The following is a 19593-nucleotide window of genomic DNA, read 5'->3' as shown; positions in this document are numbered from 1 at the left end:
CTTCGAGACACCTCAACAACGTGAAATCAACTATTTCACGAATCACATTTCCCGTAATAATATTGAAACCTAAATCAATATACTTTCCAGGGTTGCATGTCCAGTGCAGTGATATGCATTGCGTGTATTACGGGTGCAACTAATCCATCAGCTTGGATAATACATTAAATCATCATAAATATTACATTATATTTAGATTAAAGTATAGATACGAATACACACAGAGTGTTCATAAAAGTGTTATTTCCAACAAGAAGGCATGTTCAAGGGCATAATGTGAAGTCTAATAGAGATAGAGGAGGTAAAATCAAGTTCAAAGGTCTTGTCAACGTAATTTCGAAATTACTGAGGAATCCCGTAATAAGTCGATATCGCCACAGATTTTTATTTTAAGCTGTAATGGGGCGATAGCAATGTGTCATGTTGTGATAATGATAGTCAATGAAATTGCAAACCAACGGAAAACAATTAAGGAAAGAGAAAGACATTTACCATGAATATTACTCAATATCAATTGCAGAAAATAGAAGTTGAATAGAAAATAATTTCTTTCGTAATTAATTTTCTTGAAGAATGACTGCAATAGAAATATTTACATTGTCAGTTTAATGCTATAGTATTAAATAAACCAAATAAAAGACAATAACGGGTTTAATAAATTTCAAAATACTGCTGTATTTTGTATTATTTATTGCAACTTGTACGTGTGAAATTGAATCTATTTGTACGTACCATATTCTTACTTTTTACAATTTATTAAATATAAACAATTTTGATACTATTAAAATTGTTTTGAAACGTGGTATAGCCACATTTAACGACGCCTTAGAGTCGTCGCTCGGATGCAACAAATTGGATGTGTATTCTAGTTTTTACAACCAGTGCAGATAAATTTTAATTTGCATAAAGATCTGCAGTCTAGTAATTACTAATGCGAGTATTGTCTTCCGTCTATAGGTTTTTCCAGTTGCATCTTGTCGTTTAAGAATCGGCAATCGTGTGTGGAAACACAAACACTCCTCATCTTCGTGTCAGCTTCTTTATTATTTTAGACCACCCCTCTTACGACCACCATCTGCACGCATACCGACGTCGTTCCGGTCTTTCGGTACTTAAGAAAATCGACGATCCGCAAGTTGAACGGGTGTAAACTATGTTCGTGATGTCTTCTTTGGATCTGATTTCCTTTAAGGAGTCCCTCTTTCTAAACTGAACAGCCCACAGGCATTGCATTCCATTTAGCATACAATTTCCTTTAGAGGAAAGGTTTTTGGTTCCCTTCTCCATTTGTTATTTTTCTGAGCTTCAACCGATAATTTAAACAATGCTTCATACAGACCACGGTAACACTGCGATTTCACGGTAACACTACGTTAACATTTATGTATCACTTTTCTTAATAATTTTAAAAAATTGAAGATAATGCAATAATATTTTCAAATCGTTCATATGTTTTCACTGATTTTAATTTGAACAATTCATATTTGTCATAAACTTACATTTACAAGTCTTTACAAATCCACATTCTAGTCAGAACATTTGAATATTTTAAATTAAATAATGCACATATAGATTTTTCTTTTCTGAGTAGTATATGTATAGTACGTAATAATAATAATGTGATACTATTTGAAATTCGAATGTTGAAGACTGTTCATAGAGAACTATGTTATAGTTGGTAATATATGTATACCATCCGTGTTATTATACAAGCATGTAGCATAATAAATTCTTTCAGAAATCTATTTAGTATTATACAAAAAGATTACTTACAAAATACCAGTAACTATAAATGAAAATTTTATACACTGCAACGATTGAAACTACGTTCTGTTGAACTTACCATTATTGCAAGACTATCTCTAGATACGTCACACTAACTGGGACACTCCGATATTAATTCTCCAACTACAATTATTTTATTTTTATATTTCTGTTACAGAGACTCGATATTGAAATATTGAAAAATGATTAAGAAAATAGAATTTGAAAATAATTTTATTCAAATAACCTGACATAATCACAATTGTTATATTTAGAAAATGCGAAAAGAAAAAACAGTTACATTTGACAACTTGTAATTATTTTTTAATAATCACTGTGATTAATCATTAGTAATTAAATATTTTTTAATAATCGCTGTATATTTTCAGAATGATGGCGGAAAATTGTATCGAATAAATGGGACATTGTTTTAATGGTGTTGAAGGATCAAATACCAAATTTCAGAACTCACGCCCACGTATGCGTGCAATTAAAATATTGTAGATGAGGGAACGGTTCTCTCGCGACGATCAGCATCGCTATCGTGCTGTATCGTAATAATAAACCTCGCCGAAGAAAATGAAGAAGAATCGGTAATCCCTTTTGTTAGGGATCGTCTGACGCACGGGTGAGAAGATCCTTCGAGGAAAAAGAAGCAGCGCTATTCTTGCGTCCAGGTGTGAGCCTGTAACGCCAGTGTAAATATACAACACTTATACCATTTCAACGAAGCCTCTTCGAAAACTATTAACGTATTCCCCCTTGTGGTTCCGTCAGCAATTTTTTTGGTTCTGACCCATTTCTCTTTCAACTGGAGCAAGTTGTCGTTCTTTGACGGCGTCAAGTGGTACACGTTTAAAGGAAATCAGGTAGCCGAGCTACTGTATGACCAAGCTCTCGCTACCAACTCTTAGCTGTCATCCTGTAGAATAGGAGATAGTCGCGGATTATTCAAATTTAAGAGGTTCATTGAATCTATTTATATGGAGAATACAATTATAAATATAGTAGTATGAAATAAATGCAATGATATGCATTAATATCCTTATTATGAAACACGAGGTATTCTTTTAATTATTATTAAATTATTATTAACAATGTAACCAATAGAATTGAATTTTTTTTTCATTGCTTGATATTTCGACTAGCTACATAATTAAAATAGTCTGCATCAATATAAAAAAACAGGAGTTAAATAACTATATGGTCTCTTCTTGGTAACCGCCAACATGTTAACGTAAAATGATATATTTCATCCACTCATTTCTATTACGAATGTATAAAATCTGTACTCTAATAACTAAAGTTGTGAAAAGAAGTGTACTTATAGTTACGGTGGGATCTATTTACAGAACAGAATCTATTTACATTAATTACATGTGACCGTGAGTAACAGTTCTTGTTTCCGTGAGTAACACTTTAAGAAGAGACAGTGGTAATGAAAACAATTACAGAACCTTACTCAACAATACGTGCAGTATTTAAAGCAGCAATTTGTTTCAACTGAAATCATTTCTTTATTGGAATCATCACTGTTTGGTACAAATTAGAATTGAATTTATTTAGAATTAAAAGAACAGACATCAATAAGTTTCTGTAACATACAAATGACGAATTCTCTTATGCCGACGAATACGTGTCAATAAGAAATAAACGGTATCTCCTCAAAATCTGAACAGTGTCAGGATCGACAATTATTCTATTCGTTAGAAATACAATCTTTGATGGTATCCATTCGAGACTGGATCATTACGTATGCAGCAGCCGAGTAATAACGAGCCGAAGTTGGAGTTGTTAGCTGGCACGTGTCGGAGATTAAAGCGCAACAAGAGGCTCTACCCTTAAGTCGACTAAAAAAGCGAGGAGATTACGGGGAACCGGCGCGTCAGTTCTCTCTTCACGATAGCGTAGGTCGAGCCTCGACGATGAAGAGCTCCTCTCCCGCGTAAATCCTTGGCCAACGTTCGAAATGCGTGAGCGTGCCACGAAAACGGCTACACGCGTATGCGTGACCGCGTTTCCCTGTGTATGGGAATGCGAGGGAGTTCTCGAATGCGGTGTTTAGTTGGTCTTTAGTTTCGAGTAAGCGCCCGTCGAAGATAGAGGACTCTCCTCGATTTATCCTAGCGGCGAGGTTCCTCTTCCGGCTTAACTCTTCCGGCTCTGGCCCTTGGTCCTCGACCCAGGCCCAACGATCTCACTCCGCCCTCGGCTCCGATACAGTTCTTTGCACCCTTTCGATCGGTATAACTCCACGGGCATCTACGATTTCTCAGTATACAGTGATCCTTACGGTCTCCGATCATCGAACAGTCGACATTCGAAGTTTCACTTTTCTATGAAAAGTCCGAGTTGATGCTGGGAAGACAATCGTTGTGCTTGTTTAGAGTTAAATTGAACGTTTCGCGAATCGACGTCACGAAGATCTGAAATCCGGAGGATTTGATGTGATTTGTAGAAAAGATTGTTTGTTATCGTTCTGTAGGATGTGAGTTTGACTTCATTTTATTGTGATCCGAATGGTGTTTGGATCACAACAAAATTGGATACTGACAATGGGGTATAAAGAAAAAAGGATCGCGCGTTGGTGCTGAAGGAGCAAACAACGGCGAATTGTTTCCTGAAACTAGGGGTAGCTTCCTTCCACTTTGGTTTCGTTAGCTAACTATGGACAGGCACAAAGCACCAAGAAGAAGAAGATCCTCTGGCGAGATTCGAACTGGTGAGTTTAATTAAGATGTTTACATGGTTATATATTTGCACAAAGTTTCGTATGGAAGGATAAGATATTTTGTTATCGGTAGATTGTAATTCTTTCAGCTAAACTGCATTATTTAAAAGAAATTTACAGATGGGACAGAATCTTTTGCTTTGCTCGAAAGATTCCATTCGGTTAAAAATGGCGAAAAAGTGCGCAAAAGTGGTTTTATTGAAATTATCTATTTTTAACATTAAATTTTTAGTCAAATCATTATGGCGATAGCGAGGAAAGAAGAATCGAAATGAATGCACTATTCGTGCGCGAATAAACGAAGTGCAATTAATAACTTGCGGGAGAGTTGTTTGCAACTATTACTTAAATTTAGAAAGACTAGTAAATTACAGAATTTTTTAAAGAAACAAGATGTCGACATAAACCAATCAATTTGTTACCAGCCTATATCAATACGGAATCAATTTATTGTCTGTCGTCTAGAGTCTTTTCTAGAGGATGGAATAGATTATGACAATAGGTGGATGAGTCATATGTGTTTCTTTTAACTCATTCATGATGGAATTGAGAGTGCAGTGTATAAACATTATATTTAATCACATTTATAAAATACGTGTATTTTCAAATAACTAGGAAGTAAAACATCAGATGTCATTCTAATTATTACTCACGCAGTAAACAATAAATCAAATCATGAAAGAAATAATTTGCTTGGGTTTAAATCCATTATTAAAGTTCGCTTGTTTTGTCATTTCGACGTGCAAAGTCATTCTTGTATGCAGTAATGAAACTTATTGTTCATGGAATCAAACTTATGAAGCATGTAGAACAATAATTTTGGATTCGAGTTAGTATTAATCGCTAATGAAGATAAATGTTGACATATACAAACGGTACGTCAGAGGCACGAGGCATCTATGGACGCTAATAGTAGTCGAAGGGTTTGTAATGTTGCTAATATGTCAATGGCAAAATTTGTTTAATGCAATTGTTGTTATCGGAAACATTGAAACAACCGTGTCACATTCAAAGTGAATAAACTTTACAGAATGTTGAGATTATTATAATTTTGTACAGATTTTTAAACTCTATTCTATATAGAATTATTATTTAATTACAGAATGTTATAATATTACTAAGAATTGGCGATTGTAAGTTTTAAAAGTAGATTCACTTCGAACGCATGATTTTCTTACTTCCTAACGAAACCATCTAGACTTATGTAACACAGACGATTAACCTCAGAAATGTGAAAATAGCATCTACATATTATAGTACGCCTTAGTGTCAGCTGCTATGTTTCCCCTATTTGTGTTTTCTTTGTTTCGCGTACCATTTGATACTATTTTACATGATTTCGACTATTTTCTACCTTTCTGTTTCCGTTTAAATAATGTTCAGTAAATTATTTTATATAATTTTATATTAGCTGTGATTGTTCAGAAAGATTTTACTCAATTTTCGATAGTTACGTTGCTTCTCTCAGTGGAACAAACGCAGATTATACGTCTAAAAAGTAGTAGTAGCAGAAAAAACTGACTCTGTTTTTATGACTTCCAACTTATCTTTAATATCGATATGTTCGACCTCTCGATAACATTAACCTAAGATGATAACCACGTGTCCGAGTCCTACAGCAATAAAATTGAGCTACTTTCAAGGACTGTACTATAAAATAAACAAAACAGGAAATTGCTCGTAACTGTCATGACGCTATGAACAATATAATTCTCCCTATGATTAATTCTATGTATAGATAATATTAAGTATTCATAGTCAATTTATTTTGGAAATTATTCGGTAAACAATTAAATTCACACAACATATATTTGTACAACAAATATACAAATATATAAATGTTGTCGTTTAAGCATAGCCCAATACAAAAAGCTGCTATTATGTAATTTGAAATTACGCGATCATATATTTATAATTTTATTTAGAAATCTGCGACTGGTTTGATATATTAAATCTTATAATTTAATTTATAAATTTGTAAAATGCAAATGTTATTACTGAAGGAGACGAAAGGAGAAGTTGCTATTAAGTAATCTAAAGTTATACGAAAGAAATTGTTCATAGACGAATTAACATTTGGGAAATGAAAAGATTATAATAATTGCGTTGCACATTATTTATTACATCGTTCACTTATAACATAGCGGAAAATATTAGCAATATGTTTGTTAAATTCATTTACCTCAATTATCTTTATTGCACACTTAAAGGGCGCCATAATGAAGAGCAACAACTAATTATGCAAGTAAATTGAGAATCTGTCATGATATCTCTGTTTTCAAGGAATCGTAAATTATACGTCGTGCAAATACATAATATCCCAATGGAATACGACATAGTTAAAATAGATATTGGCCTATTGTTTACTTGCAATTTATGTTGGAAACAAATAATACCGATGACAAATCAACAAAAGAAATGAAAGAGAGTTACTCATCGACGCGATAATCTTCCCACTGTCACAATTCACCCTGCCATAATTTTACGGCTTTACCTGGATGAACCGGGATGACTGTCTCAGATGAAATACATTAAGATAAGAAGCATTAAATGCGTCATATTCGGTAAAAGATATGCAACAACTATTTAAATATTCTCCCTTTAGTAGATAACAAAATTGATAAATATATCACATTTAAAAATATTTTCCATGCTATATACTATTATCTTATGATAATATTACACATTTTGTTTACAAATGACAACGTAAGTTTGTTAAAAACATGTATAATAATTTTTACAGAAAATTATTATAATTTTCTCATGGAATAAAATTAGTAAATAAATTTATTATGGACGGCTTACCAAAACTCGTATCAATTATGTGACCATTAATGGTACAACAAACACGATAATCAAGCTGTTCTCGTTAGGCTGTTGGACATGCATATCATGAACGATCTCGTTTCACGACGCTCGATTCGGTTGCGAATCTTGTATTTCAGAAGACGAACCACCCGTGCTTATAATGCCTCTATTGTCGTCTCTGACCTAAACCTTGGATTCGCAAATAAACGTGGCTGAATAAGTTTATCTTTACCGCACGTACACACCAGAGCTCCTGAAAATATTGAAACTGTGATAAACGTTTCATTATCAGATGCATCCGGAAGTGATGCATCGTCTTCTGTTGGGTTTAACGCTAGTTTCCTTTTATGCAAACCCGTATTTTATACCAGCTCGATAATTTTGGATTTAGACGATCCTCAATTTTCCGTGTATTAGATTGAAAGAATATTAAGTTAAAAAGTCGTCGCTAATAACCGCAACTGTAGTTGATGCGACGTAAAGTACTAGTTAAAAAAAAAAATATTAAGTTACTTAAATGGCAAAATTTTCTTTTTCGACGTGGGTTCCTTTAAAATTGATCATGCGCTGTATATTTATTGTTAATTTTTATGGTCATTACCTTGTTGATCAAAATTATTGATTCTTGTAATATACAATAAATTCTAATCGATATATTTTCTACTATGAAGACATTAACTAGTGCGTCACTACGTAAGAAAGATACGATTCATAAATTCTTATTGAGTAAATAAACCTCTGTTCACCGAATTATCGTTTCTGGGGCACTCAGACTCATTAATTATAACACGCCTTACTTATAAATGCAGTAAATACATTGAGATGTTCGTATCGAAAATTTAAATGCGCTTTAACGCAAAAATCAAAATATAAAATCCATACCCTGAAACAATTATTGCAATATTTATAATAATAATAATAATAATAAAACAATTTTCTACATAATTTTAGGTATCATAATTCTACTCTATAGCAATTTTTTTACAAAATGTTGATTGCAGTTTTACTAAAAGATCAATTATTACAACTGCGGTTAATAAAGTATCTTATTTCATAATTAGACAGTGGATCTTTATACAAAATAAAAATTGCCCGTTTTTTCTTTCTCTAAAAATTTTAATATGCTCAAAATAATAACTTTGCAAATTTGTTTCGACCGGGAATTCAATTTTCCAATCTGTGACGAATAAACGCTTTAATTTAGCTATCATATCAAGCGAGACAGATAAACTAACGTGCCAACAGAAAGTACCTTTCCAGAAAAAACTGTTCAAACGCACTGAAATCTCTCGATTACTTTTCTGTTACCACCATTTGGCAACGTAACACAAAACACCATAAAGCATCAACGGCAATACGATAAATATCATTTAAGTTCGATCGTTCTCAGAAAAGCGAACTTATCGTCGAGAAATGTGAAGCATTATCGTTGCGGTCCAGTTTTAAGGAATCTCGGAACGATTTGCATAATCCAATGCCATCGAAACGATCCGAACCGCCATCGAAAGCATGTGAGACAAGGCGACTACTATATTCTTCGGCGGATTTCAACAGCGTTACGCTAACGTCGCGATCTACTTTTAACGTATAACGTATTTACGTCTCCGGGCCGGTTCTCTGAAGTTGATCGTCGCGTTTCGAGAAGACCGAAACACGCGGCCATCCTCCGGAAAAAGAGTCATTTCATGAATACGGCAAACTCGTAGAAGATGCATAGGAAGGCAATGAATACGGGGGCGATAATAGGTACACATAGCGAGACTCGTTGTCGGGGAGCGCTGACCGCAGAGATAACGCTTTGACCCGTTACAAGCTTCAAGCACGAAGTGAATGCCTGCACTGTCTCTGCCAAGCCTGGTCACAATCCAAATACGTAGCCCTTTTTCTTACCAATTCACCCTTTACACGCCATCTACCCTCCTCCAGCGAATTGCGGTCTCCCGCACCTCAGTTGCGAGCTAAGAGCACGGTCTTCTCGCTCTGATCTTATTTTCAAATGTGAATTACACCGGATCCCGTTACTAGTCTCCCCCCTTTAAAACTCTTTTAATGAACGTTGCTCTTTCAAAATTTGACTGGACGCTACCGGTGCTTAAAGCACGCGGGCTTGAGCATGTTTGAAGTGACACTAATTTTATGTATTGTCGTTATTATAAAGAATTAATTATTTTCAAATTATATACATATATACGTATAGTATATGTATATGTATACGTATTCAGATCAAAATGTAGTATTTCATTTATATTATGGGTTATTTTAAACATGTGACTATATAATTAATTAATATCTGAATAAAAATAATTAATATATGAGAAGATTTAATAGCAAACAGCATAATTTAGTGACTAGCATAATTTGATCACTATACACGGCATAATATTAAATTAATCCGTAACATTGATTTGTTAAATTGTTTCAAAATTTTGTATCAGAACACGTTCCGTTTAATAAATCATTTTTAAAATGGAGATGTTGCAAACAATGAATGGGAATAAGTTTATCGTAGACTAATTGACGAAGGTTTTGCATTACATTTTAGAGAACAATTTTGTAAGAAGTTCTCGGCTATAAATTGTCGCCGGTGACTTGAAATCAACGCTGATAGATAATGTGTCAAGGCAGATGAATAGAGTTTAAATGATGCAAATAATGTGTCTAGCTATTAAGATTTATCAAGAAATACATTTGATTTTAGTGGTACCATTTGTATTTATAAATCTGCTCCGATATAATATCATGTACAGCCACTTGTAGACAAGATACACATCTGATAACGAGTAAATATTGTTTCAGAATTATCTAAGAATATAACCACTCAACAATCGGAAGTAATGAGGAGGCTACAGTCAAACTGGACCTCTGAAATCACAGGATGCATAGATAAGCCTTACATCTGCGGACGGGAAGCAGCTTGTCGTGAATTCGAGAACAACACGTCTAAGTGTGTTTGTCCACACGATTCATCCCTGCCGACAAATGACTTGAAATGCAAGCGCGTAACAGGTCAGATTCACAATAATATCTATATTGTCGTATAAAGTTTCCTGAGGCACAAGAGGAACAATATGAAACAATTTAATGTGAAAAAATTACGCTTCATAAGGTTTTCGAAATTTAAGCAATTACTGCATGCGATTGAGTAAAAATTAAAAATTATACGCATGTATCTTCTGAAATAAGTTGTGCAATCCTAATGTCGTCTTCAAAGGGTTAGCTTATATCGGACGTACGCCGCATCTTACGTGACATCATACATTAGGGCTGAGGCCTGGCAAGGGTTGATAACGTACTGTTGGAACGAGAGATTTGAAAACGAATGAATATAAATGTATATTTCGATTAGAAAACTATTGATCAACGTCGAATAATTGATTTTTAATTCAACTTGCAGTTGACTTCGTTCCACATCCTATACCCGACATAATACCCCCAAATGACAATTCTACCAATGGTACGATAACTTTTCCGGAGGCTGAACAGGTATGTACATCGGAAACGGTATTCCAATCACCAAATATCAAATTTATTACAAATATTATAAAATGAAATTGTATAAAAGTTTAAAATTGATAGAAAGATTGAAGTTATCTTTATAAATAATATGTGTTTCTAAACTTACAGATCAACATTCTAGTAACTCTGTATTTTAGAAAGTTAAAAATTGCTTAACAAACGTAGATTACTAAACTATTTATTTTTAGAGACTGTATTTTTTAATTTTCAAGGTATATACAACAAAAAATAAACTTGACGTTATTCGACGATTTGTTTTCAATTGATTTTGTTATTTAGTTACACTTTCATCTAGAAGATAGAAAACACCATATTACACTCGTAAATCATGATGTAAATGTAGCACGGTTTTGTTTCAACAGGTAGAGCGTTCGAAACAAAGGGTACCTGAAATAATAGGAATCACAATATCTTTCATCGCGGTATTAGTAATTTTTTTCGGTATAGTCTATTGTATTAGAAAGCGGAGCTATAACTTAAAATCACAAAGGAATTCCCTAGACGTAAGTACATAAGTTTTATTATTCATATGAATTAGTTGTTACTGCTATTGAAAAGCAAATGGTTAAAATAGACTTAATTATGCTTACATTTTAAAGTGTTAAGAGTGTATGTCTAGTTGCTATTCTACTGTTCAAACCGTAATCAAATATCATTTTATGAAATGAGTTACATAAGGTATTTTTTAGGGGACACCGATGAACTTGAAGAAGGGGTTGCTATTAGCAAATAAGTACACGCCTAATCCACAGTATTTCAGTTGCGCATCGCCAGAGGTGCCAATTCTGCAACGTGAATCTCTCATGTTTATACAAGACATTGGCGAAGGATGTTTTGGAAAGGTGTATAAAGGTAAAAATTTTAATCACCAACATAATAATCCAAGAAAAATTAAATAACTAAACAAAATATAAATCTAAATGTTGAAGTGGTCACTTTGAATTATTGTCAGGGCAATTAATATTACTAATAAAAAGTACGCTTTTTATTCTACTTTACCAACCCAGCTGTTCTTTTATTTATTGCTTAATTTAGTTTTATTTTCTACTCAATTTGTATTCATGGAAGAACACAAATGTTTGACTTTACAGGAGAATTATGTTCTGGAGACTCGAAAGAAATAGTCGCGATAAAAGTCTTGAAGGATTTTGCATCCCGAGAAATTGAGGAGGATTTTATGCGAGAAGTCGATATCATGTCAACGTTTAGACACCGAAATATTTTGTCTCTGCAAGGAGTGGTGCTTGGCGACTCTAACAATAGTCCGTGGATGGTGTTTGAATATATGCCATACGGAGATCTCGCTGAGGTATTGCGATCGAATTCCCATTCGTTCAGGTCATCGAAATCCGGATTGCAACCTTTGACCCAGGTAATTTTCCTTTAAATCTTGTTTGCCTTTGATCTTGCCTATCTCTGCATGCTCGAGCACCAGTGACATACTAGCAAGAGCAGCAACTGCTCCCTTGCATATGTCATTTGAATACATTTATTGAAAGTCGCTGTTAGATGTTTATAGTTTTATATATAAAATTTAAGTGGAAACAATTCAAATACTCATTAACGTATTAATGAGCTTCTTTTAAATGAAAAATTATATTTATATTTCATATTTAATGTATGTAATTGATTGGATGTGTTGCTGCGGTGGAACAATGATTTCTGCAACTTTTCGATTTTAAAAATTGTTTTCACACATTTCAGGAGTCCCTACATTGGATCACAATTCAAATCGCGGCTGGTATGACATATCTATCGGGTCAAAGGTTCGTCCATCGAGATCTGGCTTGCAGAAATTGTCTCGTCGGTGTGGACATGGTTGTTAAAATTGCAGACTTTGGCATGTCAAGAGATGTATACACGTGTGATTACTATAAGGTATATTAAACAATACTTTATATATTAAACGGTATTTACACACATACGGGCCACAAATATTATTCCATATATAATCATATGTATAACATATATCATATATGTAAATCATATAATTTGTTGGTAGATAAAAGTCACCGTCATTTCAAATATTTCACGTCATGATGTCTTTAGAAATTATATATATTTTCGTAATCGTTTTTAAAAGGCTGTATGAAATATGATATTCTTGCAATTATAACAGAAATTGTTTATATTTAATGTGAAAGATTGTATAATCAGCAGAGTTTTCAATTGTTTACTGCAGATAGGAGGATCTCGACTCTTACCAGTCCGTTGGATGTCGCCTGAAAGTGTGATGTACGGACGTTTCACTTTGGAAAGTGACGTATGGAGCTTTGGGGTTGTTTTATGGGAAGTTTATTCTTTCGGTAAACAGCCTTATTATGGACACAACAACGAAGAAGTAAGTTATGTATTCCTGAGTAATATATTGCCGAATAAATCTAATGCAAACACATTTCTTTTATAACGGTCGAAATTAACAGATACATTATTAAAGTATTGTTCCACAGTTCCCATAATCACACTTATTACGAAATAATTCTTTATATCAATAATAGTAAAGCTATTTTATTTTGCGTTGTAGAGACTTCTACTGTACTGTATTTAACACTACCAATAAACGATATTTCAGGTAGTGAAACTAATATTCCAAGGCATAATGCTGATTCCGCCAGAAGGTTGTCCACCGTTCATCTGTCAATTAATGCGAGACTGTTGGAAAACGGATCCTAAAGACAGAACCAAATTCGCGGAGATACTAGAAAGACTCGAAGAAGCTCAAGTTAAATCTATCGAACAAGGCAGCTTGCCAAGGCCACCGCAAGGACCGGTGACGATTCGAACACCAGATGTCTTGGATCCCGATGGCTACCTGTTGCCAGCTCCGGCTAAACCACACGAATATTTACAAGCCTTGCCGATCTTGTCGGATTAGTGTATTTAAGGTTGGCCGAGCAACACATATTCATTGTTATGTTTGAGTCAGTCACCAAGCATCGACCCTCACAATTTATACTGCGAATCTTCACGTAAAACCAAAACTTTGAAACAATTGCAACAAACAACAGTAACAACTTATTTTTCATTTAGAAATTTGTCAACTCGAAAGTTGTCAACTCAAATTTTATGAAATACCAACTCCATGACTTTTTTCTATATGCAATAACATTCTTTCTGGACAATCGAGAAAAGTCAACATACTCATTACTTTACGTTTGATTAATAATTTAACATTGACTGAATTGCATAGAATTGCGATTGGTAGTATGTAATTGATATTATATAGTATGTTTTAATTTTCACTTTTGCAGAAAATGCGAAAAATTTTCGCAAAAGTACTGTTTTATGAGGCTTCGAATATTATTATCATCTGCCTGACGTATCGATTTATCAACACGAATAAAAATAGGATAGCTATGATGAATGTATGATTTTTGTTTAAAAGGTAAAACTAAATCAACTGCCCGACGACTTCTAATAAGACTGACGTCTTTATAATTGTATCACTCAATTTTTTATTTTTGTATTAATACGCGAAATATTCAGTAACGCAAAATGCAGACAATTTATGTGTAGAATAGTGCATCGGATTGACAGCGTTTGTATATGATTTATTATTGCAGGATATACGCATTTTTAACAGCAAATGAAAAATGAAGTTTTTTCATTTTTTATTGGTATTATACGATACCACTCTTATTAATAATACTCAACAAAAATAATATTTGAGAAATTATAATATGGTATACTTATGATGATATCTCACGCCCAATACAAATGCAAAAATACTACGTTATAACGACAAAATATTAATAAGAGCACGTCTGATATCAGGGAATTTGTGAAAGTTCGACGCGACGAACTTTCATTGTCCAGGAAATAGTATTAATACTTTACGTTTGTTAAGGATATGTAACATATATTGAATAATTTATTAGTAATTAGAAAATAATTATTTTCGAACAGCAATTTGTATATACATACACGAAATACGAAATATTTTTAAATATATTCCCCAAATTTTGAATTTTCTGGTATACATATAGCCCAAAATATTAAAATTACGTGTTATATTCTATACCATTTTGTCCTACAACTTAATTTTTAAATATTCAATTCAGGGAAATTTTTTTCACCGATTAGAAGATGTATTATAGCAAAACTAACCGAAAAAGCGTATTAATTTCTGAGAATATAAACGCTTTCTTGTATTTCAGAAATCTTTACGTCACATAAATGCATAAAGATTCGTAGTTTAGATATTATTATGAAATAATTTCTGATGATAAAATACGATAATTACCATCTCATTCAGAATTATTAGAATGTTCTCTTATAAATGCAAATACGAAAAAGATTAAAAATGGAATAGTGAAATAGAATAACTTTTTATGTAATTGTTGGCATTATAAACCAGTAGACGTCAAGCCTAGGTAGGAGAATTCATTTTAACCCGCAGCTATAAAGTTCCACTTAAATTATAATTTTATTTTTTAATCGATGATATAATTTTTATTTTGTAAACGACTTATTAGCAACAGGCCCGATAAGAAGATCAATATAGATGTGTAAGAAGAGTTGCATAATGATTCGAATAGATCTAGCCGCGACACCACAATATCGTCAAAGGCATGTCTGTCAAGGGTTATAAAACAAAGAAAACTCAGTTGAAAGACATTAGAACGTTGCATGTTCCATCGTGATGTAAATTAACGCGCAAAAAAGGTTCAAAATATGGATTTCGCGCACCTGAACGGCGGTTCCGGAACATAAAATATTGTCGCCGTGATACGATAGCTTTTTGTTTGCAAATGATATGCGATTGGATTCGAGAAAAACAAAGGGGATCGTAGTGTTTTCAGTTTCGATCGAAGGTCCATCGGACGCGATTTGGAACCCTCGTTTCCCGAACAGACGAGTATGTACGACTGTATGTTTCTGTCTTTGCGGTTTCCGCAAAAGCTGTGGCGGATAGTTAACGATTGTGAGTCGGGCGCGATCCGATGGAGCCTCGGCGGCAACACGATCCTCCTCGATTACAAGAAATTCCAGGAGCAGTATCTTGACGCGTGCAACCCCATCTTCAAGACGAAGAATATTACCAGCTTCATTCGACAGTTAAACTTGTACGGGTTCCGGAAGGTGACCTCGCATAATCGGGATCCAATCTGCAATGCGCACAATCCCGATGTTCACGAATTTTTGCACGAGAATTTCCGTGGCGGTCGACCGGATCTCTTGTCCAAGGTGTATCGTAAGACCTCGGGGAGATTAAAGTATCAGCAACGGATTCAATTAAAGAACAGTCCGGAACCGGAACTACCTAGCAGAAACTTTGATGAGTCCCGTTTGCATATGTGCCGGGTAATATATTATGAATTCCCTTTCAATTATACTTTACAAAGTTGGACTATAGTGTATGGACTTCCTTCCCTATCCTACTTTAGTATGTCTATTTTATTTAATAATAAAATGAATAATTATGCTACTTTTTAGGAAACTTTTACTCTTATAGTTTTCTTTGTATATTGATCAGATGGCGTTAACAAAAACACTGGAACAAATAACGCGGGAATATCAACGGACACACTATCATTCAATAAGAAATAGTGATTCTAGAAACAGTCGAACAAATTCCCTCCAAAAAGGTATTACAATTTAATACACAATCAATAATAAACAATTATTGGTAACTCATTAACAATAAAAATGAATTGTAATTAAAACTAAATTAAAACTAATTTATTTTATTGTATTATTATTTTTTAATTTCTACAAAAACGTTACCTTATATCGCAAAACAAGTTATTACATACAAAATTTAAATATTATACTGTAAATTGAGAAGTCGTAATCCTAAGAAACTGATCTTAAACAATCAATAATGCTGAATCTTTTATATGTTCCTGGATAACAAATTCAAAAAAAAAAATTATTATTATATATTAAAAAATTAATATAAAATATGATTTCAGTTTGTGACTTTAATTTATGTTCTACTCAAAATGACGAAATGGACGTAGAATGGATTCCAAAAAATTTAGTACCAAACGTGGCAAAACGGAGCAACACGAACGGTCATTCAACTTATGCCTGGTTTGTATATGAAGTAAACAAATCTTATCAAGAAGAATAATTGTAAAGACTAGTTTAAATATGATTTAAATGAGGATGTATATTTTCAGTATTTACAGAGACTAGGAACCTCTATTTATAGAGACTAGGAACCGTTAATTTATCTATAATGTAGAAAGTATTTTTTATAATAAATGTACAACTTATATGTTGAATCGAAAATTTATTTATAAATATAAAATTATGTTCACTTTTACATCATACATCATGGTTAGTAATTAACTAATTAGATGTACGTTTGTTTTGTTCTGTTTTGTGCCTGTCTAGAAATGTTTTAAACGACTCTGTGTCTTTTTTTTCATCTTCTTCCTCATCATTATATGGATTTTCTGTTCCTTCCTCGTCCTCGCTTGATTCATTTCCAGCATGTTTTAAATATATATCTGAAATTTCTCTTCCACTATTGATTGTTGTTACAAAGGGTATAGTTTCCCCTGCAACATTTTGTGCTGCTTGCTGCAATTTTTCTTTTTCTGCCTGAGACCTCTGAGCATCTCTTTTAATTTTCACTTGTTCCCAGTTCACTTTATAATCCCTTGAAAAATATCATTATTTTATATCTCTCATTCTTTTATACCTTTACTTCTATAATATTATAGAGATTTACCGTTCATACTCCTCTACAGCATCTTTAACAAGTTCTAAAAATTTGGTGAAACCAGCTCCTGTAGCAGCTGAAACACCACAACTACGCAAATGACAATAAAATTCATCAAGTGTCAATGCCATACTACGCGTTAAATTACTAATATAGCTTGTTTCTGCATCCAAAGCATCTTGAAATGCTTCAAAGTCATGCATCCACTCTACTGCGTAACTATGTTCCACAATATCAATCTAGAAGCAAATGATTTTAAGTAAAATATAAGTATATTACTATATTAAGTAATTTCATATTCTATGCTTACCTTATTCATGGCAACAATAAATGGTAATTTAGTTTTATACAATATAGAACATGCATATAGCATATTGGACATAAATGTTACAGGATTAACACTTCTAACAGTATCTAGTACGTATACCACAATTGTTGGGTACTGTGATGCTAAAGCTTCTGTTATGATTGTACCACTTGCAGACCATGTGAATACTTCTATCTGTCCTGGTGTATCCAAAATTATATACTCGTGTTCCTTGCTAGCTTTATCGATGAGGTCTATGACTTGATCAAATTTTGTAGAAAATAAATTTAAAGCAGTAACAATACCACCATTTGGTCCTAAACTATATTGTTTCATTACTTCTTTGTAATTAACAGTATCTCTTATATCTGAAATAACATAACTGTACCACTCCGCATACATATGTAAATTCATTTATAATTTGTATACCTATGTTAGCAGGGTATGGAACCTCTTTACACGCAGGATCTAAATTTATAACGTATGGTTTTCCTACATTATAAAGGATCGAAGCAAATTTTTTAACAAATGTAGTTTTTCCAGATCCAGCCATCCCAAGAACAATTATACATGATGCCTTTTTCTCTTTCATAACTCCTTGTTTTTTTAATGAATTATTTAAGGAGGCATTATTAGTTTCATGAACTTCAGAATTATCCATAGATTCAGACATCTAAAAATCTAGAAATTAAATATATAACATCATGCCACACATGACAAACGATATTTTTTATATATTATAATGCTATAATATATGAAATGGAAAATACTTAGGATATATAGTATGTACACAATAAAATATATTTTCAATAATGACATTTTTTGTATGTGTTTACTGAATATTACATTATTTATATGTTATTATAAGCCTATTGTATTAATGTAAATAAAAAATAAGGACTTTTTAAAAATTTCTTTTAAGTTTAACTACTTTGAAGAAATCCATGGAGTAGGTTTGTAAAAAATGTCAACATTTAATATTTATATAACCTCACTTTTCTCTCCTTTAAGAACAAGGTATATAATCATCGTATTTTAGAGTTCGAAACACTAAAAAACAGTATATAGTCATGCCTCACTATAGTATACAGTTGGGCTTTCTCATTGTTAGCATTTTATTCCTACCATTTGCAATGTGTATCCAATCCACAGTAGATTCTATCTTATCAGTAAATCAGAGAAGAACAGTTTCTGTATCTGCCACTGTATTACTGATCGGTTTGACTTTGCATGTGCTTCCTATTGCATTACTGCTGTTACGGTTTGAATTGTCTGGATGTAGGGAATTTGATGTGGTTCGGTTGCCCGTGGAGCGCTGAACCGCTCTGCTCGTGAAAGGTTGTAGAGAGTTGTACAACTTTGAATGTTTTAAGCAAAAACTGGTACTTTATTGATAGAGCTCTATGATCTACTTTCTTTGACTGTCGAATAAAGTCTGTCTGATTTTCCCGAGGAAAACAAGTTTTATTCCTGCGTTCCTTCTGGTTGTTCCTCCCTTGTCCAATAGGAAAATTGGGGTCCTCTAGCTGGATGCTGATTCGTCGGATGGCTTATCTTCTGGTTGCAGATTGGTGGTGATTGGTGGTTCGGTGGTGCGCGTGCGGCTGGGAGTGCGCGACGGTCGAGCGCGCAGGGGCAAAAGCCCGCCGAAACGAACGGAGTGGGGTATGCCGCGCGCGAAGACCTCGGTTCAAGGACAGCGTGAGAGAGAGAGAGAGAGAGAGAGAGAGAGAGAGAGAGAGAGAGAGAGAGAGAGAGAGAGGTCAGGGAGAGTTCCGAGAAGTCCCTAACTAA

The 19593-nt window shown here is 33.5% G+C and overlaps 3 protein-coding genes across 4 annotated transcripts; 2 read left to right on the top strand and 1 right to left on the bottom strand.

Annotated features, from left to right (window-relative positions):
• The first annotated feature begins 4288 nt into the window (after positions 1 to 4288).
• On the top strand, positions 4289 to 13950 carry LOC144471041 (muscle, skeletal receptor tyrosine-protein kinase). The gene is made up of 9 exons (XM_078182723.1): positions 4289 to 4486; positions 10100 to 10309; positions 10698 to 10786; positions 11182 to 11322; positions 11509 to 11671; positions 11911 to 12191; positions 12524 to 12697; positions 13002 to 13160; positions 13392 to 13950. Exons 1-9 carry the CDS (start codon positions 4432 to 4434, stop codon positions 13692 to 13694), a joined length of 1575 nt encoding a protein of 524 aa, XP_078038849.1. The 5' UTR covers positions 4289 to 4431; the 3' UTR covers positions 13695 to 13950.
• Positions 13951 to 15575: 1625 nt separating this feature from the next.
• On the top strand, positions 15576 to 16895 carry LOC144471620 (uncharacterized). The gene is given in 4 exon segments (XM_078183842.1): positions 15576 to 15615; positions 15618 to 16123; positions 16296 to 16407; positions 16735 to 16895. Coding segments are annotated over 4 exon segments (819 nt in total).
• Positions 16896 to 17037: 142 nt separating this feature from the next.
• Positions 17038 to 19053, bottom strand: LOC144471585 (GPN-loop GTPase 1). 2 transcript variants are annotated; one of them, XM_078183758.1, is made up of 5 exons: positions 18925 to 19053; positions 18229 to 18480; positions 17803 to 18167; positions 17502 to 17731; positions 17038 to 17429 (listed from the first exon to the last, which is right to left on the bottom strand). In XM_078183758.1, the coding sequence occupies exons 2-5, from the start codon at positions 18470 to 18472 to the stop codon at positions 17117 to 17119; spliced, it is 1152 nt and encodes a 383-aa protein (XP_078039884.1). In that variant the 5' UTR covers positions 18473 to 18480; positions 18925 to 19053; the 3' UTR covers positions 17038 to 17116. The 2 variants fall into 2 exon arrangements, with proteins under 2 accessions (XP_078039884.1, XP_078039885.1); XM_078183759.1 differs by lacking the exon at positions 18925 to 19053 and adding an exon at positions 18795 to 18917.
• Between the last annotated feature and the right edge of the window lie 540 nt (positions 19054 to 19593).

Source organism: Augochlora pura, chromosome 6 (genome assembly GCF_028453695.1).
Source record: "Augochlora pura isolate Apur16 chromosome 6, APUR_v2.2.1, whole genome shotgun sequence".
Classification (NCBI taxonomy): domain Eukaryota; kingdom Metazoa; phylum Arthropoda; class Insecta; order Hymenoptera; family Halictidae; genus Augochlora; species Augochlora pura.
The sequence above is the reverse complement of the archived record's forward strand: the minus strand, read 5'-3'. Positions and strand labels throughout refer to the sequence as shown.

Bases quoted from the DNA above. Each gene is read 5' to 3' on its own strand.
- LOC144471585 (XM_078183758.1), bottom strand. From the start codon at position 18,472: ATGTCTGAATCTATGGATAATTCTGAAGTTCATGAAACTAATAATGCC. The intron at 18,168-18,228 runs GTATACAAATTA...ATGTTATTTCAG, and splicing joins TCCATACCCTGCTAACATAG to ATATAAGAGATACTGTTAAT. The intron at 17,430-17,501 runs GTAAATCTCTAT...ATATTTTTCAAG, and splicing joins GCTGTAGAGGAGTATGAACG to GGATTATAAAGTGAACTGGG.
- LOC144471041 (XM_078182723.1), top strand. From the start codon at position 4,432: ATGGACAGGCACAAAGCACCAAGAAGAAGAAGATCCTCTGGCGAGATT. The intron at 11,672-11,910 runs GTAAAAATTTTA...TTGACTTTACAG, and splicing joins TTTTGGAAAGGTGTATAAAG to GAGAATTATGTTCTGGAGAC. The intron at 12,698-13,001 runs GTATATTAAACA...TGTTTACTGCAG, and splicing joins ACACGTGTGATTACTATAAG to ATAGGAGGATCTCGACTCTT.